Source organism: Kogia breviceps, chromosome 9 (genome assembly GCF_026419965.1).
Source record: "Kogia breviceps isolate mKogBre1 chromosome 9, mKogBre1 haplotype 1, whole genome shotgun sequence".
NCBI lineage: Eukaryota > Metazoa > Chordata > Mammalia > Artiodactyla > Physeteridae > Kogia > Kogia breviceps.
The window spans coordinates 75,564,572-75,586,059 of NC_081318.1; the positions used below are offsets into that span (position 1 = coordinate 75,564,572).

Consider the following 21,488-nt stretch of genomic DNA (forward strand, 5'->3'; position numbering starts at 1 on the left):
GTAGACTGCTAAGTTCATTCTTCATTTTAAATGTGTTAGGTAATGGTTGTTTTTTGAACTTGTGAAACAATGTTTCTTTTAAAATTTTTATTGTTTTCTTTATAATGGGGGTTATAAGCTTAAAACCTAAAAATGTTTAAATGAAAAAGGAATTATAAAAAGATTATGGTAGATATATTTCTATTTATGTAAGGTTTTATGTACATTACAGTATAATTTACATGTCATACAGTTCACTGATTTAAAGTGTACTATTCAATGGTCTTTAATATATTCACAGAGTTATGCAACCATCACCATAATTTTGGAACACTTTCTTCACCACGAAAAGAAACCCCATCCTCATTAGCAGTCACTCCCCATTTTCCCTGTATTACCTTTTTATGACTCCTGTAACAAATTACCATAAACTTTGTTGCTTAAAACAACAGAAATTTATTCTTTCACAATTTGGGAGACCAGAAATCCTAAATCGAGGTGCTGTTAGGGTTGATCCTGCTGGAGGCTCTGAGGCAAAAACTTCCCATGCCTCTCCTGTAGCTTCTGATGGCTGCCGGCAAACATCGGTGTTTCTTGGCTTATTAACTATGTCACTTCAGTCACTGCCCCAGTTTTCACATGGCCTTATTCCCTGTGTGTCTCGTCTCTGCATCTTCATGTGGAGTTATAGGGACAACAGTCATTGGATTTAGCGCACCCTCCTCATAATCCATTGTGACCATATCTTAACCAATGACATCTGCAAAGACCCTGTCTCCAAATAAGGTCACATTTTAGAGTTTTGGGGAGACATTATTCAACCCAGTTGCATCTCCCAAACACCCCATCCCTAGGTAGCCATAAATCTTTCTGTCTCTAGATTTGCCCATTCTGAACTTTTTTATGTTGGATTTTGAATTTTTCTCTCCGTTGGAAAAAATGTGTCAATTTTTTTTTGAGGGTAGAATATCCATTTATCATATTACAATGGTTATATGACTTAATTTGATACAATAATTTCCCATATGGGAATATGCAGCTGTTTAAGGTATTTTACATAACTACCCTTTTCTTTAGGCTGTATCTGCTGACTAGAGCACACTACGATAAGTATGTAGACAGCTTTGATGTAGGTTATAATGAAGTGTGTGTGGTTTTTTTTCCTTAGTAATGTTAGTAATTTTAATTAGTGTCTGTTTTCTGTCCTGGAAATAGTCTATGATATTGTCAATATCATGATAATGAGTAAAAGTACAATATGTTGGCGAGTATGTTTTCTATTACTCCCCCACACAAAATTCCTATCCTGTATAGTGCTCTACTTTCTTTTTAGTAGATATGTGATTGTTAATGTTATAGTTTTTGCAGTGACACGACTGATGACATAGCAGTTTAGCTTTTACTTTTGAAAATCACAATGTGAACATGAAATTTTAATGTCTTGAAAAAAATTGTTGCTGTCAAAAACAGTCATTAATTACAATTGTGACCTAGCTTTCAAAAATGTGACATATAATGTCATGGAAAATTTAGTCATGAAAAGGAGCCATTTTTTAAAACCAGCGGTCTATTTTCCTTTTGCCTCATATACTGTTAACAGCAGATATTTTGGATTTGCTGCAGAGGCCAGGGTAAAGGATATATTTGAAGGAAATTTTGCTTTTTAAGGGTGGTAATGTTAACACACATCAACAACTTCAAAAATTCAGTCCGCTCAAACATGGCACCAAAACAGCTCTCACTAAGTCCCCATAATTTGTTAATATGAAATAACATTTTACAGGTTACATCGTTCAGCACTTGATAAATCATTCCTTTAAATAACCCCCTTTCTCCTTACAGTTGCCTCAAAAGACTTTTAAAAGCTTGAATTTACTTTCATCTTCCTAACTTTCCTCCTTCCCAAGGTGATTCAAACTACTTTAGGAGATAATCTGTACTGGGAAATTGTCTGACATGTCATCCTTACTAACTAAAAAGCTTTTTTACTTTCCAGAGCTTTAAACCTCTTCTGATAACAAAGCTGTAAAATGGGGTTCAAGGTCTGGTTTATTCAGTTCTTTTTTTTTTTTTTTTAACATCTTCATTGGAGTATAATTTATTCAGTTCTTGTAGGGGATTTCCCTGACTTTATCTTCCAACCATCCATTGAATTTGTTTCCACTATCCATGTTTAATTTCCAAGAGCATTTTCTTTTTAGGATTGTCCTTTTATATAGCATGCTGGTTTTGTTTCATGTTGCCCTGTCTGAGGATATTTTAGTTTCCTTAACATTACTTACATTTTTGGTGTGTTTCTCTTTCCTCTGACTTCTTTTTAGATTGCTTTGCTCTTTCCTGTTGGAATCTTTCCTCAAATATCTGGTGCCTGGCTGTGCATTTTATATTTAAAATTAGACATTAAAAAGTTGTGAACTTTTGTTTACAAACGTGAGCTGAATTGTCAGTGAATCTCATCATATGTTAAGGAAATGGCTGCCTGTTTGTTTGTTTATTTATTTATTTATTTATTTATGGCTGTGTTGGGTCTTCGTTGCTGCCTGTGGGCTTTCTCTAGTTGTGGTGAGCGGGGACTACTCTTTGTTGCGGTGCACGGCCTTTCTCATTGTCATGGCTTCTCATTGCAGAGCACGGGCTATAGGCACACAGCCTTCAGTAGTTGTGGCACGTGGGCTCAGTAGTTGTGGCTCGCGGGCTCTGGAGCTCAGGCTCAGTAGTTGTGGCACACTGGCTTAGTTGCTCCGTGGCATGTGGGATCTTCCTGGGCCAGGGCTCAAACCCCTGTGTCCCTTGCATTGGCAGGCAGATTCTTAAACACTGTGCCACCAGGGAAGCCCCTGGCTGCTTGTTTTTGTTGGAGATCCGTAAGAGATCCATAGATCTTTTTCTGGGATGTTTGATTCTCCAGAATATAAACTTACAAACTCCTGCCCCTTGGGTGGGGGAGGGCAAGCTGGGAATAGACTGACAATAGGCCTGGCTGCAGGATTTCTGGGGCTCAGGCAAAGCACCATTCAACAGGCAGAGTTCAGTTCCCCTTTGGTCAGTACCATAACTTGACCCTCTATATTTACATCCTGGACTCTGAAGCCTCTCTTGCTCCTTTTCTTTTTTCAAGAAAAGAACCTATCTCCCAACAGGTAAGGATAGTCACCTAATGGATTTCTAACTGAACCTCATACAGATTTTCAAACAGTCCACCGTTCTGTGATACCTGGTGGTTCTTAATTCTTGTGGCTTTTCAGCCTTCTCTGGGGACATCAGTTGTCCATCTTACAGGAATATGATTCTTCCTCTAAGTAATTTACTATGTACTCTTCTGTGTGCATTCAGTCTTCATAAATTGTGGTTTGAAATTATGGTTATCTCCTAGTATAATCAAAGACGATGTTTTTGCTTGTTTTCCCTCTCATTTTGAGATATTTTCAAGAGGAAAAGATGGCAGAGGCATTTTTACTCTGCCACCTTGAAACCAGGCGTTTCCTTCCCATGACCTCACTCTCCTGATTTCCACCTACCCCTCCCCTATCACTACTGAGTTCTACTTGCCTCAGCCCTAGTCTGTCATCATCTCACACAGCAGTTTATCCAGATGATTTCAGTCAGGATTCTGGCTTTGCCCACCTCTCCACCTTCACGAAGCAGCATACACACCCTCGTTTAAGCTTCAGCCTAACTGGTATTATTTTAGGTCTTTGATGCCAGCAGAGTCTTTACACATGCTGGCATTTGCATGATGAAAAGTCAGTGAACACAGTGAGAGATTCATTACTACAAGGGAACTGCTGAAAATAGATATGTTAAGAATGATGGGAGCCAAGTTTCTCACTGTGAAAGAAAAAAATAACGGGAAATAAAATGAATTCTGTGATCTTGGGTTGAAATTGGAGGTTATCAGTGCAAAGTCATAGTTTTTAATCTACATATAGATATAGGAATATGTATTAATGTGTCTGTCTATAGTATGTATTCTCTAGCAATGCCCATGAAAGGATTTGGGAACAAAGATACCACAATAGCAATGAGCAGATTTAGAGCTCAGATCTTGTGAGTGCCACCAAAAAAGACCCAGGTCTCCTTGGAAGAACAGGCTGATTCCAGGACTGAAGCAGGGAAAGTGTCAGATGACCCTGGAGCATCTTTTAGGCCAGGAAGTGAAGTGCTCAAAGAATCATGGGATGTGTCAACTGGAAATGATTTGAGTATCACAATAGATGAGAGTAACAAATTATAACCCAATGAATAAAATTGGAAACCATAAGTCATACTGATAGGAATAAATAAATGAGTGAACTAAAAGTTTGGTGAGGAATGAGGTTTTCATATACTTTCAAAGTCTCTCCCTACAAAATGCTTATCACTAACAAAGAGGAAAAGAGTAATTTTACAGTGGAGCAGCTTGCCAGACAACACCTGAAGTGATCAAAGTGAACGTGACAATGTGACAAACAGAAATTGTGCACAACTTGACAGGTACATTGTGAAGAGCATGGATGCCAAAGATGCATAATCTAAATCTAATTACTAGAAAACAGATAAGTCTGCATTAAGGAAATTCTACAAAATAACTAGCTGTAATGTTTGTGTCAAGGTCATGAAAGTCAAGGAGAGACTGAGAAAATGTTCCAGAATGAAGCCTGAAGAAAGCAACAATGATTCTGAACTGTATCCTTGTCCTTTAAAGGACATTACTGGGACATTAGGCAAAATATGAATAGAATCTAAGGATTAGATAGTAGTATTCAGCAATATTAATGTCCTGATTTTGGTGATTATATTGTGGTTAAGTAGAATGTCCTTGTCTGTAGGAAATACAATAAATAATTGGGTGTTGGGGCATGAGGTCCGCAATATAGTCTCAAATGGTTCAGGAAAAAGAACTTTGTACTATATATACATGTAACTCCTCCATAAATTTGTTTCAAAATAAATGAATTAAACTGATTTTTAAAAAAATTAACTAGGTTGCACCAGTTATTCCCAGTGCTCCTGTAGATTTTGCTGTCATCAAAATCCAAACAAAGTATATGAGCAAGAACAATGGCTAGTCATTTTAAACCACCGGGGACGAACCTGTAATCCAACAAAGTCAGATTTATTGACGCATTGCAACCAAGGAGACTGCACACTAGAGGAACTGTAGGGTGTCTCACCACACAATGGAAAAGGTAGATGTAGGATTTGTGGGAAAGGTGGAGTTCAGGTAAAATCTAAATGAAACAGTTTTAATAGTCTCAAAGCAGAGCAGTGTAAACAGACATCAACATCACACCTGGAGTGAGAAGTGGGTGTAGGGTCATGTTCCCTTGGAAACCACAAAGTTAAGAGAATACGTAATGTTCCTTTCAGGAACCCCTTGTCTGCACCTCTGCACCTGATTAGAAATAGAAGCTGCTTCTCGGTGTCAAAATGTCTTAGATCCTCCAGGCAAGAGTGGAATGTTTCATTCTTACTGATAAAATTTCAAATAGCAACGTTTACATGGACTTTAAAGAACAATGTTTCTCCGTGTAAGAATGTAGTACTCCTCCAAAGACGCGGGTTGTTATGATACTTTTTAGTTGCAGTTTGTCCTTAAAAGAAAGTTTCCTGTAAACGTTACAACTGGCTTTATCTTATACTGTTACCCATCCTGATGAATGGCTGGGCAGATTTTTACTTTCTCAGCAGTTACAAATGAAAAATACGACTCGGTCTCTCAAACCACAGCTAATCCTCCTCTCAGGGCCTTGCTGAAGTTATGGGTTTGCCTGACCAACTTTCTTTCCTCTCATTTCGGACCTCAAGCCTCCCTTGATGAACGAGGCCCCTACACCACGGTCTTCGGCAGCTTTCTCCACATAACCTTTCAATCATCCTGCCTTCCCAGGCCACGCTCAGCGCGTGGGGGGCGGTCCCACTCTTTTCAAATCCTATTGGGTAAAATCCACGCCTCTCCGCACTGGGGGCGGGACAAGAGAGAAAGGGCCTTTCCCAGGCGCGAGAAGATGACGTCACAGTAGCGGAACCGCGACCGCCGGTTGCTTTGGGCTCTGCTAGCTGAGGGTGTCGAGTGAAAACAGTTCCGTCCGCGATGCCGTCGCCATGACCATTTGTCAGTTCTTCCTTCAAGGTCGGTGTCGCTTCGGAGATCGGTGCTGGAACGAACATCCCGGCGCCAGGGGTACGGGCGAAGGACGGCAGCAGCAGCTCTCAGGTGACGTTCTCTTCCATCCTTCGCCCCTAGCCGAGCTGGGGAAGGCCTGGCGTGGGGCCGCACCGGCGAGGAACGGCCGTCCCTCGTGGGCCCAGCACCGTGGCGCGCCGGTCAGGTGACGCGGACGTGCCCGCGTCGTCCCTTCGCCTTCCCCACCCACCGGCTTTTTTATTTATTTAATAGGAGCTCGGTTGACTTTTGTTGAGCGGTTGGAGGCATGGGCTTGGTCCTGGTTGCTAATGAAAAACAGTTAATTCTTAAGTCGAAATACGTGTCAGAACTTACCTTGTCTTTGGGATGCAGTGGTTCGCAGAATTGGCATAGGTCGACACAGACGCCTCCTTTCTTTACTACTTTACTACCCTTCTGGGTACTTGTTTTTTCCCCTTGATGCCTTGAATATAATTTTTTCTAAACTTTTTTCTAGGGAAAGGCTAGCAACTGGGGTCAAAGTCAGGATTCTTAATTTTGGGAAACTCCTTTGAAGATCTAATAAAAGCTATAGAGCCATTAACCTCAGATAAATGCACATGCTCATAAAATTTGGGGTAAAATCGAGTGGGATGCCCAGTTAAGAACTATGGGCGATGAAGGAAGGGGGTGCAGGACTACGCTGACCTGCTTCCTGGCCTAAGTCATTGTCGAAGCTTTTGGAATATTTCACTAAACCAGTTGTGAATGATGCAAAAAGATTGACTGTCTTCGAAGAGAGGAAGGGTCCGAAATGAAACCGTAGTACAATGCAAGGTTTTAGAGGTCAGATGAATAGTTAGGTTTTCTTAGGATTGGAACTTAGTCCTTAAAGGAACCACAAGATGCTGACCACCTCTCCCTTCTCTTTCCTCCTTTAGGGCTATTCATTTGACCCTTAAACCTTGTGTTACATTGTGGTATGACGTCTGATTCCTCTTCTTGGAGACAGTCTTTTTGCAGCACACACAATTGGTCTAGTGAAATATTCCAAACCAAAAATTAAGACTCAGGATCTGATAAATGTGCGAGTATTTCCGGGAACAGCAAAACGTAGTATTTGACATTCTGTTGAGACTCACTCTAAATGCAGTAATTAGAGAATAAATGTTGAATGGATAAATGTTAATGGATTTTAAAAGTGGAGATAAAACTAGTCAAGTGAACAGTGTATTTAATGCCCAGGAACAAATAAATGCTTATGGAATTATTAAGTATGAAGACCAAAAGCTGTATACAAAAGATGGAATGAATTTCTTCAGTTGTGTCATCCCCGCAAAGGATTTGAAACTCTAGGAAAATAAAATATCATTAACCCATACTTGAGGGATCTGGTCTAGCAATCTGCCCCCTTTCCTCTTAGGTTTTGTTAAGCAGTTTTAGAATTGGGAGGTGAATTTTCATAAAGGAGTGTATCTCCCATCACTCCAGGGGTTTTTTTTTTTTGGTTTTTTTTTTTTTTTTTTTTGCGGTACGCGGGCCTCTCACTGTTGTGGCCTCTCCCGCTGCGGAGCACAGGCTCCGGACGCGCAGGCTCAGCGGCCATGGCTCACGGGCCCAGCCGCTCCGCGGCACGTGGGATCTTCCCGGACCGGGGCACGAACCCGCGTTCCCTGCATCGGCAGGCGGACTCTCAACCACTGCGCCACCAGGGAAGCCCTCCAATTTTTAATATACATATTTAATGGCGTATCTCCTAATTCAGTCAGGAACAAGGTGAATTATCTTGACCCCAACTAAGAAGTGATGAATTAATGAGACAGTAGAAATGAAAAAATTTTCTAAAATATAGAGACAGGAGAAAAATGTTGGCTCATTTTGATAATTATATAATACTAGAAATCTGCTCATAATAGAGGAACTCAGTGCACTTTATTCATATGTAAATTACCTCTATAATCTCCTTATGGAAGGTAGGTGGGTAGGTGTTGTTTTCTCAGAGAGAATACTGAGTCAAATAGATTTACCCACCTATTCAAGGACAGAAGGTAGAATCTAACCTTTTATATTCAATATACTTCTCAATACATTGTCTGTTTTTCAGATTTTACTACTATATAGGGCCCAGTTGGGGAGCAAAGAATGATACAGACACATCTTCTTATCATGAAGGAGCTTCTGATTTAGGATACATGCCTTCTATCCACTCCATTATCGAACAGTTGTTTACCTAATAAACTTAGGTCAGCTGAATTTAGTAATATATCATTTTTCTGTGGATTTACAGCCTTCTCAATCTTGTTGACTTAGACCATTATGTGATTTGTTGATACTACACTTAACTATATAAATTGAAAATGAAGAGTTTTGTAATTTAAAATGAGTGGAAATGTAGTGCTTGTTGAATCTTTACATAATGTCTGCACATAATAAGACAAACTACAATGAAATTTTAAGAGATTTTTAAAATGAGTTGCTAGTAAAATTGTTTATTTTGTTGTTTATTTCAGGTAGTAACAGACGAGGATGGAATACCACCAGCGAGAGATATTCCAGTGTTATCCAGCCATCCAGTTTCTCCAAATCCACACCATGGGGGGGCAGCAGAGATCAAGAAAAGCCATCTTTTGCTTCTTTTGATTCTGGAGCACCAGCTAGCAGGAACAGGGGATTTGGCTTGTCTCAGAACTCATTTACTTCACCTAGCTCTGATGGGCAGAAAGATGAGAAGAAACTTCTGTAAGTGAACGCCTTCAGAAAAATTCCTGCCCATTTGCTTATTTTTTTTCAAAAATACCTACAGTACTTTCCTTAAAAAAGAGGTAATGTTATTATTACTTTATTAAATTATTAAAAAATCAGAATAAGCAAAAAGCAGAAAAAAATCCATGATCAGAGATAACTACTATTTTGCAGGTATCATACTATACTTTATTTCACTTTAAAATGTCATTCTTCTTTCTTTATCAATACAGTGAGTTCTTGGGGATAATTATGCTTTTTCCACTTTTCTATTGATAACACTGTACTGTGAATATATTTCTAATGTAGTCCTGCTTATATTAAATTATGAGTTCTTTACAAAGTATGAGGTGATTTAAAACAACTTGTGATCTTGGAGGTCACTTATGTAGCATCTTGTATTCTTCTTTCTAAAACTTTTACTTCAGTAAGCCCATACAAACATTTCATTTGATTTCCTTCATTATTGTGGAGTAGATTTCTTATCATTTATTGAGAACATTCGAAGTAGAATTTATGATTGTTGCTGAAACAGTGCCTGGCTGTGTATAACTGTTCCGTCAACCCCCAGCAACTAGGACAGAACTTAAATTTACTCATTAGTCTTTTACATCCCATAACTAAATTAGACTAGTTGTAAACATTTTGAACCATGTACCATATATAATTAATTAAAATAAATAAAGTAAAAAAACAAATAAAAAAATTTAAAAAGAAAAAAGAAACCCTCCTTTCTATATTTGATATTGTCATAAAAATCCTAAATTGTATTATTTTATTAGTTATTCTTATTTGATTAATTCTGCTATTTTGGATAAGGGGAAAATGTTTAATTTAGACCCAGATATATCCATGACTTTGCCAACAAGTTAACCATGGACATGGGTCTGTTCCCTTTTTGCAAAATGTGAGAATTAGACAAAATGATCTCTGAAGTCCTAACCACTTAAATGTTTTATGGTTCTTTATTACTTACTGGTTCTTTCTTTCCCAGGTAAATGATCATTGATGTTAATGATAATGAACAAAGAAAGATTAAACTTAGTATTGTGTACTTTATTATATTTTAGTTCTTTTTTTTTTTTTTTGCGGTACGCGGGCCTCTCACTGTTGGTGGCCTCTCCCGTTGCGGAGCACAGGCTCCGGACGCGCAGGCTCAGCAGCCATGGCTCATGGGCCCAGCCGCTCCGCGGCACGTGGGATCTTCCCGGACCGGGGCACGAACCCGTGTCCCCTGCATCAGCAGGCGGACTCTCAACCACTGCGCCATCAGGGAAGCCCTATATTTCAGTTCTTTAAGATATGTATGGTATGATAGTTGAGTTCTCAGTAAATGTATCAGTTAATGGTTCATTGTATTGGAAAACCAAACTTATGAACTTCTTTGATATTATAATATTTATAACCATGAAATGTAGCTCATATTTCTATAAGCTTCTGCTTTAAAGAACACTCCTCAGAAAATATAACGGAAAAATCTAAAATTATATATTTACTACAATTTAAAATTTCAATCGTTGAAAATTATAAATGATAAATTTTAACAATCAGAAGAAAAAGATCTTTTGCCCTTTTTTTTTTTTCAGGGAAGGAATTGTAAAAGATATGGAGGTTTGGGAGTCATCAGGGCAGTGGATGTTTTCTGTTTATTCACCAGTGAAAAAGAAACCTAATATTTCAGGTAACTAGAAATTATGTGTTTTTAAAATGTGTTTTACAACTATTATTTTCTAAAACCAAGACTATGTCAAATAAAGAAATCGACCACAAGCTTAGCCACAGTTAGGAGAGTTTGGACATTGTTTAAAGTATCTGAGTATTCTAGCAGAACTTCATAATTCAGAGATTGAGGTTGGAAGATATAGTTCAAGATATATAGATCCCTTGCGAAAAATAGTGGAATCAGGACCCACCACGTTTCCAATTCTGTAAGCCCAAGAAGAGGCTCTGTTTCCTTGGTTTCCTGTAGATACAACTTCAGAACCCTTTAGCTGCCTGCAGTGAATAGAAGAGTCCCATTGTGCCATGGCTTTGGCTGCCTGATTCTGTTCTCTTCTTCCCCTATCTTTTGTTCTAAGGATAGTAATTTTTCATAAAGCATGTTGAGATCTTTCTGGGGGTAATATTTGAAGGTAAAGAGCCTTAGCTGGGCTACAGAGGTAGCATTTCTTTAGAATACTCCTTTCCTTCCCATTTTCTTTTGTCCATAGCCCTTTTTGTGCTGAAAGCTAGACCACCACAGTTTTTTTAGTTTTTTGTTTGTTTGTTTTGCTTTCTTGACATCTTTATTGGAGTATAATTGCTTTACAAGGTTGTGTTAGTTTCTGCTGTATAACAAAGTGAAACAGCTCTATGCATACATATATCCCCGTAGCCCCTCCCTCTTGCATTAGACCACCACAGTTTTCTAAGCCTACTTTGGGTGGTCCTGGGCCCTATTAAGGTGAACAGCAAGTGCCTAGAAGATGAAAGCCCTTTTAGTCTCTCAGAACTCAGGAATTTCTGTCTGTCTCTGCTCTATCTGCTCATTCTCTGTGAGCATTTGTGTCATACCACTCCTTAGTCGTTTATTTTCTTAATCATTCAACAAATACTGAATTTCTTCTGTGCCAGGCCTCATTCTGGTTGCTAGGGATATAGCAATGCGTTAGATAGATAGGATCCATCCCTTATGAAGTTTATTTTCTTGAGGGATGGAGGCAATAAGTAATATAAATAAATGAGATAATTTTAGATAGTGATTTTTCTGTAAAGAAAATAAGTGTTAAGCCTTTTTTAAAAAGTTCAGAATTGATCATAATGCCTAATGCTCTAGAGCAGTGGTCCTCAGTGTGAAATGTAGATCCATAAGCAGGGTTGTAAGATAAAATATGGGACATCCAGTTAAATTTAAATTTCAGATAAACAATATTTTTAGTATATGAATAGCCCATGTAGTATTTGGAACATACTTATACTTTTTTTTTTTTTTGGCTGTGCCGTGCAGCTTGTGGGATCTTAGCTCCCCGACCAGGGATTGAACCCAGGCCCACGGCAGTGAAAGTGCCAAGTCCTAACCACTGGACCACCAGGGAATTCCCGGGACATACTTATACTTTTAAAATGTTTGTTGTTTGTCAAATATTCAAATTTAACTGGGCATCCTCCCTTTTTTGGCTAAATCTGGCAACCCTATTGCTAAAATTCTTTTAGGGGCTGTACAAGTTTAGAAATATTTTCATAATAGTACTAAGACATTAATTGCCATTTTCACTGTTTTGACATTTGCACTGTTCGTACAAAAGCTTTGGTGAGGCACAGGCAGCAAACTGTACTAGCAGATTATAATAGTCAATAAAAAAAATTTTTAACGCCATTTTCACTTAAGAATGTCCTTGATGAGGAGGTAAAAATTATTAATTTTATTAAATATTGACTCTTAAGTGTACACCTTTTAAATATTCTATGTGACAAAATGGGAAGCACACACAAAGTAACATTAACAAATTTTTTGATATTGTAAGATGACATGTGCCAACACTTGGAGGTTCTCGATAACTCAGTGAACCAGTATATTCCAGATGACCAATGTGTGATGTTACAAAATTATGCATGTTTGAAAAATCCTTTCTAAGTGCAAGAAAAAAAACAATTAATAGTTTTGGTTTATTAATATGATTTCATTAATATGATTTGAGTCCACATTATAGCTAACCTTTAAGAAACTACTATCTGTCAAGTTTTGATATAGTATCAAGAAGGATATCCACAATTATCTGAAAAGGCCATTAAAGTTATCCTTTTCCAGCTGCACACCTGTGTGAGAACAGTTTTTCTTCATATAGTTGAACCAGGCAGTATACCGAAACAGGTTGAAGCAGATTGAACAGCACAAGCAGATATAATAATCCAACTGTCTTCTATGAAGCCGTACATTAAAGAGATTTACAAACATAAGACAATGCCACTTATATCACTAAATTTTTATTTTTTGTTTTGGAAAATAGTTTCTTCATTTATGTTGATATATTTGTTTCTTATTTTAAAGTGAATTAATATTTTCTACATTTTTTCAGTTTTCATTTCAAACGTGGTAAATATTGATTTATGTAACCCATGTAAGCAAAAGGTCTGGCATCCCTATTTATTTTTAAGAATGTAAATGGGTCCTGAAACCAGAAAATTGGAGAATCACTGTCTGTAGGCATCCATTATAGTGAATTAATTTTTCCTGTGCAGCTAGAATGATACTACGTTTGTACCACCCTTGAAAGAATTGAGGAAATAGTCACTCAAATCATTTTCTGTCTTTATGGTTCAGATGACTAACAGATGGAAGGAGGAGAAAGTAGCCAGAGGGATAGTGTTTCTTCACAGAGAGTGGTTATGTATTCTTAGGAAGCAGTATTGGAGCTGAGTCCTGAATGAAGAGAAAATGTCACTTACGGGAAGATTTGGGGGAAAATGTTCCTGACAGTACAATAGCTAGTGCAGAGGCCCTTGTGGAAACAAGGCGTGTATTTAGTCTAGCAAGGCCTGAATTGCCAGAGGAGAGTAAATAAGAGAAAGAGTAATATGACATAAGGCCAGAGAGAGGCAGCCAGGGGCCAGATTATGTTGGGCCTAATTGCACTAGGAAGCCAGAAAGAGCTTTGAGCAGGAGGAGGGGTATGATCTGATTAGAAAAAGCTCACTTAAGGCCTTCCCTGGTGGCACAGTGGTTATGAATCCACCTGCCAATGCAGGGGACATGGGTTCGAGCCCTGGTCCAGGAAGATCGCACATGCCACGGAGCAGCTAAGCCCATGCGCCACAACTACTGAGCCAGCGCTCTAGAGCCCACAAGCCACAACTGCTGAGCCCGTGTGCCACAGCTAATGAAGCCCACGTGCCTAGAGCCTGTGCTCCGCAACAGTAGAAGCCACCGCACTGAGAAGCCTGCGTACCGCAGCGAAGAGTAACCCCTGCTCACCGCAACTTGAGAAAGCCTGTGCACAAGCAACAAAGACTCAATGCAGCCAAAAATAAATAATTAAAATAAATAAATTAATTAATTTTTAAAAAGCTCACTTAAACTGTTATATGAAAAGAAATAGCAGCAGGGCAGTGAGTTAGGAGACAACTGCTGATGACTGAGAGTTACTAGCAGTGGAGACAGAATAGGTCAAATTCGTGTTCTGTTTTGGAGCTAGAACTGGCAAGAGGCTTATTAATTAGATATGGGGAAAGAGAGAAATGCAAAGTGTTTCTAGGTTTTGTGGCCTGAGTAGTTAATAAAGGTGGTAAAGACAAGTTGTTAGAGATCCTCCAGGATTCTGACTTGAGTGTTTAGTCTTTTCTTTATTCTGAGGTAAGGGTCTTTGGAGTTAATGGTGTCTGGTTATAAGTAATTCTCTGTAGAAAAATATCCTGAACTTTTTTTCCCTTTCTTAAAAAGTTTTCCTAATTATGAAAGTTACAGCTGTTGCCATAGAAAACTTGGAAAATACAGAAATATGTGAATAAAGATCAACTGATCTCAGAGATAACAACTGTAACATTTTAGTGTATTTCTTTCAAAACGTACACACACATATCTCTTATTTATATGTATAATTAGGAATCATAACCTAGTGTTGTATTCTGCTTTGTTTTCAGTGTCTCTATTACTAAAAATACTAGAATGAACATTTTTTATGTAACACCCTTTGTTTATACATTTAATTATTTCCTGAGGTTAAATCCTAGAAATTCTAAGATCAAAAGGTATGAGCATTTTTAAGGCATTTGACATTTATTGACAATTTTCCTCCCAGAAAAGTTTTACCTTTTTGATTTCCATAATGGCAACTTAGGAGAATGTCCATTTCACCACATCCTTAATAACAATTATTCATTATTAATTTTTGTCAGTATGATAAATAAAGCATTGTATCTCTATTTAAGTTGTATTTTTAAATTGAACTTTTTTGTATGTGTGTGAACTTTTAAATTTCATTTATTTATTGGCTATTTGAATTGTTTTGTGAATTGCCTGTTCATTATCTTTGCCCATACTAGCTTATTTTTCTTACTGATTTGTAATAGCTATTTATACATTGATGTTAGCTCTTCTCCTGTCATATATGTTGCAGTTGTGGTTTTCCCAGTTTACTGTTTGCCTTTCAATTTTGCTATTGTAGTTTCTGACTTACAGAATATTTTTTTTTAGAAGTATGAATGTATATGTAGTCAACTCTTGTTTCTTTTGTTTGTTATTCCTTCCACTCCATTTATCTTTAGAAAATTTTTCCCCTTCAAAGATCAAATAACCAACTATATTTTATTCTGGTTTTATACTTTATTAAATAGAGTATAGGCTTTGAATTTTTTCCTTATGATTATGAAATTTTTCTAATGATCAAGATTAGCATATTTTCCTGTCTAGCACCTCTTATTTTACTATACTATCAAAAGTAGTGGTATTTAAAGATTCCAATTGATTCCTCACTTCAGGTTTTACAGATATTTCACCAGAGGAGTTGAGACTTGAATACCATAACTTCTTAACCAGCAGTAACTTACAGAGTTATGTAAGTTTGTTTCCTATTCATCTACCTAACAGATTAGCTGTTAATTATTGTCTTCTCTTTAGTGGCTTGCTTGTGTGTTGGCAAAGTGGATGAGGTCTATAATTTTTTTTCAGAACAAGGCTATTTTTATATTCTAAATTAAAATTTAGAATTTATTTGAAATTGGTTGGTTATCTAAAATGGTGATAATATACTTTGGCTGTAGTAACTAGGAATGTCATTATTTTTATTACGGGTTATCTAGCAATCAGTCCCAGAAATCATAGGTTTCATCATTTGGCAAACATCTATGGAGCATCTCTTAGGTGCAGACACCACAATGAATGCTAGAAAAACAAACTTAAATAAAATGCAGTGTTGTATATAGATTAACATTCTCATATATCAAATATCAAAAAATTGAAAAGCTGGGCTTGAATAAGTTCAGTGCCTAAAGGAAATGACATAAATCCTGTATTTTTCTGTTGTCTATAGTCAATATCATGTGTTTCAAGTAGTGCACATGTTTGTCTCTGTACTGCCAGGTACTTGTGATTTTAACTAGGTGATACAAGGAGTTGGAGAACAGGGAAAGGGGTCTACAGCTGGAGTATCTTTGGCAAGTAGGGGTAGGTCAATGCAAATTCTACAAGTTATGGGCCGTAAAAATGTTTTATAAATTTATTGTGACTTTGGAAATACAGACATGAAGTTGTTGGAGAGCTTATCTTAAACACTCAATACTGACTCATTATTTTTCTGTCTTCTCTCCAGCTACATTCCATCCAACAGTTAATAAATCAGTGGAGAAACAGGGTAAATGAACTGAAAAGTCTAAATACATCAACTACAATAGCTTTGGTGAGTATTGGAGAATTTTCTACAGGGATATGTCTTATGTATTGCTTTTTTGCAGAATTTCACTTTGGATTTGGAAAGCAAAGCTAAAATTCTCTGTCAAGAATTGTGATACACACATTCTCAAGAACTATATTATCGTTTAGAGTCACGGTCCTGGAATTGTTTTCTCTCTGTTCCTTAGTCAGAAAAGCACAGATAATTATTATGCTTTTCTAAAACTATTTTTAAGATAAGGTTTTTAACTTTGGTGGTACTAGTTTTAAAAATTGGAAAATATTACATAAATTCAAGTATTCCAGGTTATCAGCATTTAAAAAGAAATTGCTTTGAAAAATATGAATGCATATTTAGACTAATGTATACTTTTGTGACTGAAGGACCATATGTTCATTGTGTTATACAGAAATGCCTTTAGGAGATATATGCCCACTGGTCCCCAAAGATACATGATCCTACTGGAGCATATTCATTATCTCTGTCAATAAAGTTTATTTTGCTACCCCCGTAAGAAGTTCTTAAGAATATTATTTTTAAATAAGATATTTACATTTAGAATTTGATATTTCCAGTCTCCTAGGTGGTTTTTCTTTGTACTTTCTGAAAGAGGCTATGTAGTAGCTGCCTAAAGTTAGTGAATGACTGTTTGAAAGTCCCGACACCCTACTCCTTTCTTTTTAAAAAATATTTATTTATTTATTTATTTATTTATTTATTTATTTATTTTTGGTTGTGTTGGATCTTCATTGCTGCAAGTGGGCTTTCTCTAGTTGTTGCAAGAGGGGGCTACTCTTCATTGCAGTGCGCGGACGTCTCGTTGCAGTGGCTTCTCTTGTTGTGGATCACAGGCTGTAGGCTTGTGGGCTTTAGTAGTTGTGGCGCGCAGGCTCAGTAGTTGTGGCTCACGGTCTCTAGAGCGCAGGCTTGGTAGTTGTGGAACACGGGCTTAGTTGCTCCACGGCATGTGGGATCTTCCCGGACCAGTGCTCGAACCCGTGTCCCCTGCATTGGCAGGCGGATTCTCAGCCACTGCACCACCAGAGAAGTCCCCCTACTCTTTTCTTAAATATGTGCTTCTAAATGACTAGACTCTTTTTTTTTGGCATTGCATTTTATTTTTGTTTAATTAATTTTTATTGGAGTATAGTTGCTTTACTATGTTGTGTTAGTTTCTACTGTACAGCAGAATGAATCGGCTGTACATATACATATATCCCCTCTTTTTTGGATTTCCTTACCATTTAGGTCACCACAGTGCATTAAGTAGAGTTTTCTGTGCTATACAGTATGTTCTCAGTAGTTGTCTATTTTATGCATAGTATCAATAGTGTATATGTGTCAACCCCAATGTCCCAATTCCTCACACACACCCCCAAATGACTAGACTCTTGTGCAAGCTAATTTCGTCTACCTTTCAGTTGTTGTAATGCCGTTTGAATTCAGTAGGACTCCTCGGAAGTATTTTTTCTCTAGATGAGAGGTGGCCCGCCATCACCATTGCTGATGTAGGAGGGATAACTGAGTCCAGAGAACTACAGAGCTTCCTTCAAGGTTGGAAGTTCCATGTTCTTTGCCACCTTCCTAGGGGCCCTTCTGTAGGTGAGAATCTTGGACAGCCTACCTACAATTGGCTTACCATGTGTCAATTCTTTATGCCAAGAGATTATTTTTCTTTAATATTTATTTATTTATTTTATTGTTGGCTGCGTCGGGTCTTAGTTGCGGTTAACAGGATCTTCATTGCGGCATGCGGGATCCTCCGCTGCGGCACCCAGGCTTCTCATTGTGCAGGCTTCTCACTGCAGGGCACGGGCTTCTCTCTAGTTGTGGCCCACGTGCTCAGTAGTTGTGGCGTGCGGGGTTAGCTGCCTCGTGGCATGTGGGATCTTAGTTCCCCAACCAGGGATCAAACCCACGTCCCCTGCATTGGAAGGCGATTCTTAACCACTGGACTACCAGGGAAGTCCCTGCCAAGTGGTTTATTCTTTATTCTTTTAATCTATTATATGGATATAATTTGTTTATCCATATACCTGTTAATGACTGAGCGAGAGAAGCTAGACGAAAAAAAGAAAAAGTACAGGGGCTTCCCTGGTGGCGCAGTGGTTGAGAGTCCGCCTGCCGATGCTGGGGTCACGGGTTCATGCCCCGGTCCGGGAAGATCCCACATGCCGTGGAGTGGCTGGGCCCGTGAGCCATGGCCGCTGAGCTTGTGCGTCTGGAGCCTGTGCTCTGCAACGGGGAAAAAAAAAAAAGAAAGAAAAGAAAACGTACATACTATATGATTCCATTTATATGATACTCTAGAAAAGACAAACCTCATCTCTAGTAATAGAAAGTAGGTGAATGGTTCCCTGGGGCCAGAGGTTGGGAGAGTGTTGACTGGAAAGGGACACAAGGGAACTTTTATGGGTGATGGAAATATTCTAAATCTTGATTGTAGTGGTAGTTATAAGTTTGTCAATACTCATCAAAATATAGATAGTTTTAATGGATGCATTTTATGTAAACTGTACTTCAGTAAAGATTTTTTTTTTAAAGAAAAAATGCCAATAGAGTTTTAAAATGAGAGAAATCTTATATGCTTAGGTTGATGAGGGAAGGCTTCTTAGAGTTAAGGATTAAGTGAAAAGTTCCTTGAAAAGGAGATTAAGATTTCAGTAAGCAAAGATGAAAGACATTTCTAGAGCAGAAAATAGCAAGAGCATAAAATATTTTCAGGGAAAAGGAAATGTTTAATAGATTTTAGTGGTAAGCTTTTAATAATGTAATTGCAAAGTAACTTCAATTCAGGCGTTTGAGTAAGTAGACTGGGTAGCCTCTAAAGGTCCTTTACCTAATATCTAGGTTTTTTGATAAATGCAGATCAACCAGTAGAAACTAAAATCTAGAATTAAAAAGTATTTTCCTGATTTTAATATGTGTTCATTGAAGAAATTTAGCAAGTGTTTTAAAAACATAAGTAAATTTTAAATCATTCACCATAATTCATCAGCCAGACAATCACTTCGAACTCATTGAGGCTGGCCCATTTTTTTCTATGAACATTCACTTGTAGGCATTTTTCTGTGTTAAACAAAATGAAAGACGTTTTTAAGTGCACATTTTAAAAATTGAATTTGGCTATAAAGTGTATAGAAAAGGTACTTGAGAATTATTCACTTGCCTACCTTTTTTTTAATAGCTCTCTGATATAAAGGGTGGAGTAAATCAAGCAGCACCTGCATTTGGATTTGGCAGTAGGCCATCAGTAACATTTGCGTCACCAGGTAAGTGACAAAGTAATGAAGGACTTCACTGATTCAGAAAAATAGGATTTTATAGGTTTCAAATATAAAACCTGAAGTTTTGTTTAGTGCCATTTTAAGTCACCCTATCAAATTCTACCACCTTCCATAATAGAGCTTCAAAGAATTTGGCTCATCAAGCACTTGTGAAATGGGGTTCAGAATGGGCATGTTCTTTGAAAGACCCTATGGCTCAGGCTTTAGAAGTATATTTTAGGAATGGTTTTTCAAGACTTCCATAGGAATACATAGTTAGGTTAGTAGCATCTTTGAGGGCTTTGTTATCCCTGTATATAACAGCATAGTATTGGCCTCAAATGACAGCTCCAATGAGTTGAGGGGACAGGTGAAGTGAAGTTTCACTCCCTAATCCCTGAGGTTTCTCAAGAGCTGCCTCCTTGAGTGTAAATTATGGTGGAAATGAGATCAATGTAGCAGAAAGACAGGACAACCGGGTTTAGTGGGTTTATCCTAGCTTCTATTTTCACTTTTCTCTTCTTCCTTCCAATAAGTTAATTATCATCAAAATATGGCAGAAATAAGGAAAAAAAGGGCAGGTGGGGAGTAGTAATATAGCTATATTTTCTGACTAATAGATTCTTTTTTTCTTTTTCTGGTTTTTGTAGGTTTTCCAGTGAATAACAACAGCAGCATTAATGCTCAGAATTTTAGTTTTAAACCAAGCTCTGGATTTGCTTCTGCCCCTTCTGGAAGCCCTTCTGTGTTTGGGAATACTCCAGCATTTGGAGCTGTACCCTCCGCCAATTCTGCCATCACTGCTTCTACTCCAGCTTTTGGACTTGGGAAACCCCAAATCACATCTGCTGCTTCATTTTCATTTAAAAGCCCTGCAGCTTCTGGTTTTGGATCATCCGGATTTTCAGGATTTCCAGCTTCTGTGGCAGCAGGCCCTGTTGGAGCTCCAGAGGCCCCAGCCTTTGGAAGTGGCAGTTCTTCGGCTGGTTTTGGTAGTCCAGGCTCACAGTCTCACACTGCTTTTTCCAAGTCATCCAGTGACACCTTTGGAAACAGCAACATATCCACCTCTCTCTCATTCTCAAATGGCAGCACCACAACAGATAATGTATTATTCACACCCAGGAATCAACTAACAGCAGAAGAACTGGAACAATTTCAATCCAAGAAATTTACTCTGGGAAAAATTCCATTAAAGCCACCTCCTGTGGAACTTCTAAATATTTAAATGAGTAATTTTAAATACAGAAAAGAACAGCTTTTAAAATTGTTTTGAGTGGTTCTTATGAAAGGGCGGAGATATATATATATATACACACATATACATATATATAAGAAGTATAAACTTTCAATAATAGGAGTTTTTAAATTTAGCATTTTCTTCTTGAGTGTAACTATTTAAAACATTAAAAACTCAGCAGCGGATTTTTTTTTTTTTTTGGCTATAATTATGAGTGGAACTGAAAAAACTGTCAGGGTGCACTGAATAAAGTACTTTTTTTTTTTTTTTTTTTTTTTTTTTTTTTTGGTGGTACACGGGCCTCTCACTGTTGTGGCCTCCCCTGTTGTGGAGCGCAGGCTGCGGACGCACAGGCTCAGCGCCCATGGCTCACAGGCTCAGCCAGCCGCTGTGCGGCATGTGGGATCCTCCCAGACCGGGGCACGAACCCATGTCCCCTGCATCGGCAGGCGGACTCTCAACCACTGCACCACCAGGGAAGCCGTAGGTACTTTTCTTATTCTACGTCACTTTACTCTCTTACCATTTAAAATTTTACTTTTAAACATTTTTTTTAAAGGAAGGAGATAATTTCTAGAACCAGCAGAGAAAAAAATGCTTAAATGTTTAGCCTACTTACCAAATAAACATCGGTAGCATGACTTTCCTTCATGTTAAAGAAGATTCTCTAAAAGAGAGAAATAACAATTTTTAAAGGGTGAAAACTTTTTAGGACCTAAGAAACATTTTCCCCTCATATTTTTTCCTCATCAGTTTTGGCTCTCTCATGGACCATTTGAGTTTTCTTCAAC

The 21,488-nt window shown here is 37.9% G+C and overlaps 1 protein-coding gene across 2 annotated transcripts; it reads left to right on the forward strand.

Annotated features, from left to right (window-relative positions):
* Positions 1-5,960: 5,960 nt before the first annotated feature.
* NUP42 (nucleoporin 42) lies at positions 5,961-20,724 on the forward strand. 2 transcript variants are annotated; one of them, XM_059074177.2, is made up of 7 exons: positions 5,961-6,175; positions 8,596-8,824; positions 10,414-10,508; positions 15,281-15,357; positions 16,111-16,197; positions 19,379-19,463; positions 20,108-20,724. In XM_059074177.2, the coding sequence occupies exons 1-7, from the start codon at positions 6,064-6,066 to the stop codon at positions 20,683-20,685; spliced, it is 1,263 nt and encodes a 420-aa protein (XP_058930160.1). In that variant the 5' UTR covers positions 5,961-6,063; the 3' UTR covers positions 20,686-20,724. The 2 variants fall into 2 exon arrangements, with proteins under 2 accessions (XP_058930160.1, XP_066898763.1); XM_067042662.1 differs by lacking the exon at positions 10,414-10,508.
* The last annotated feature ends 764 nt before the right edge of the window (positions 20,725-21,488 follow it).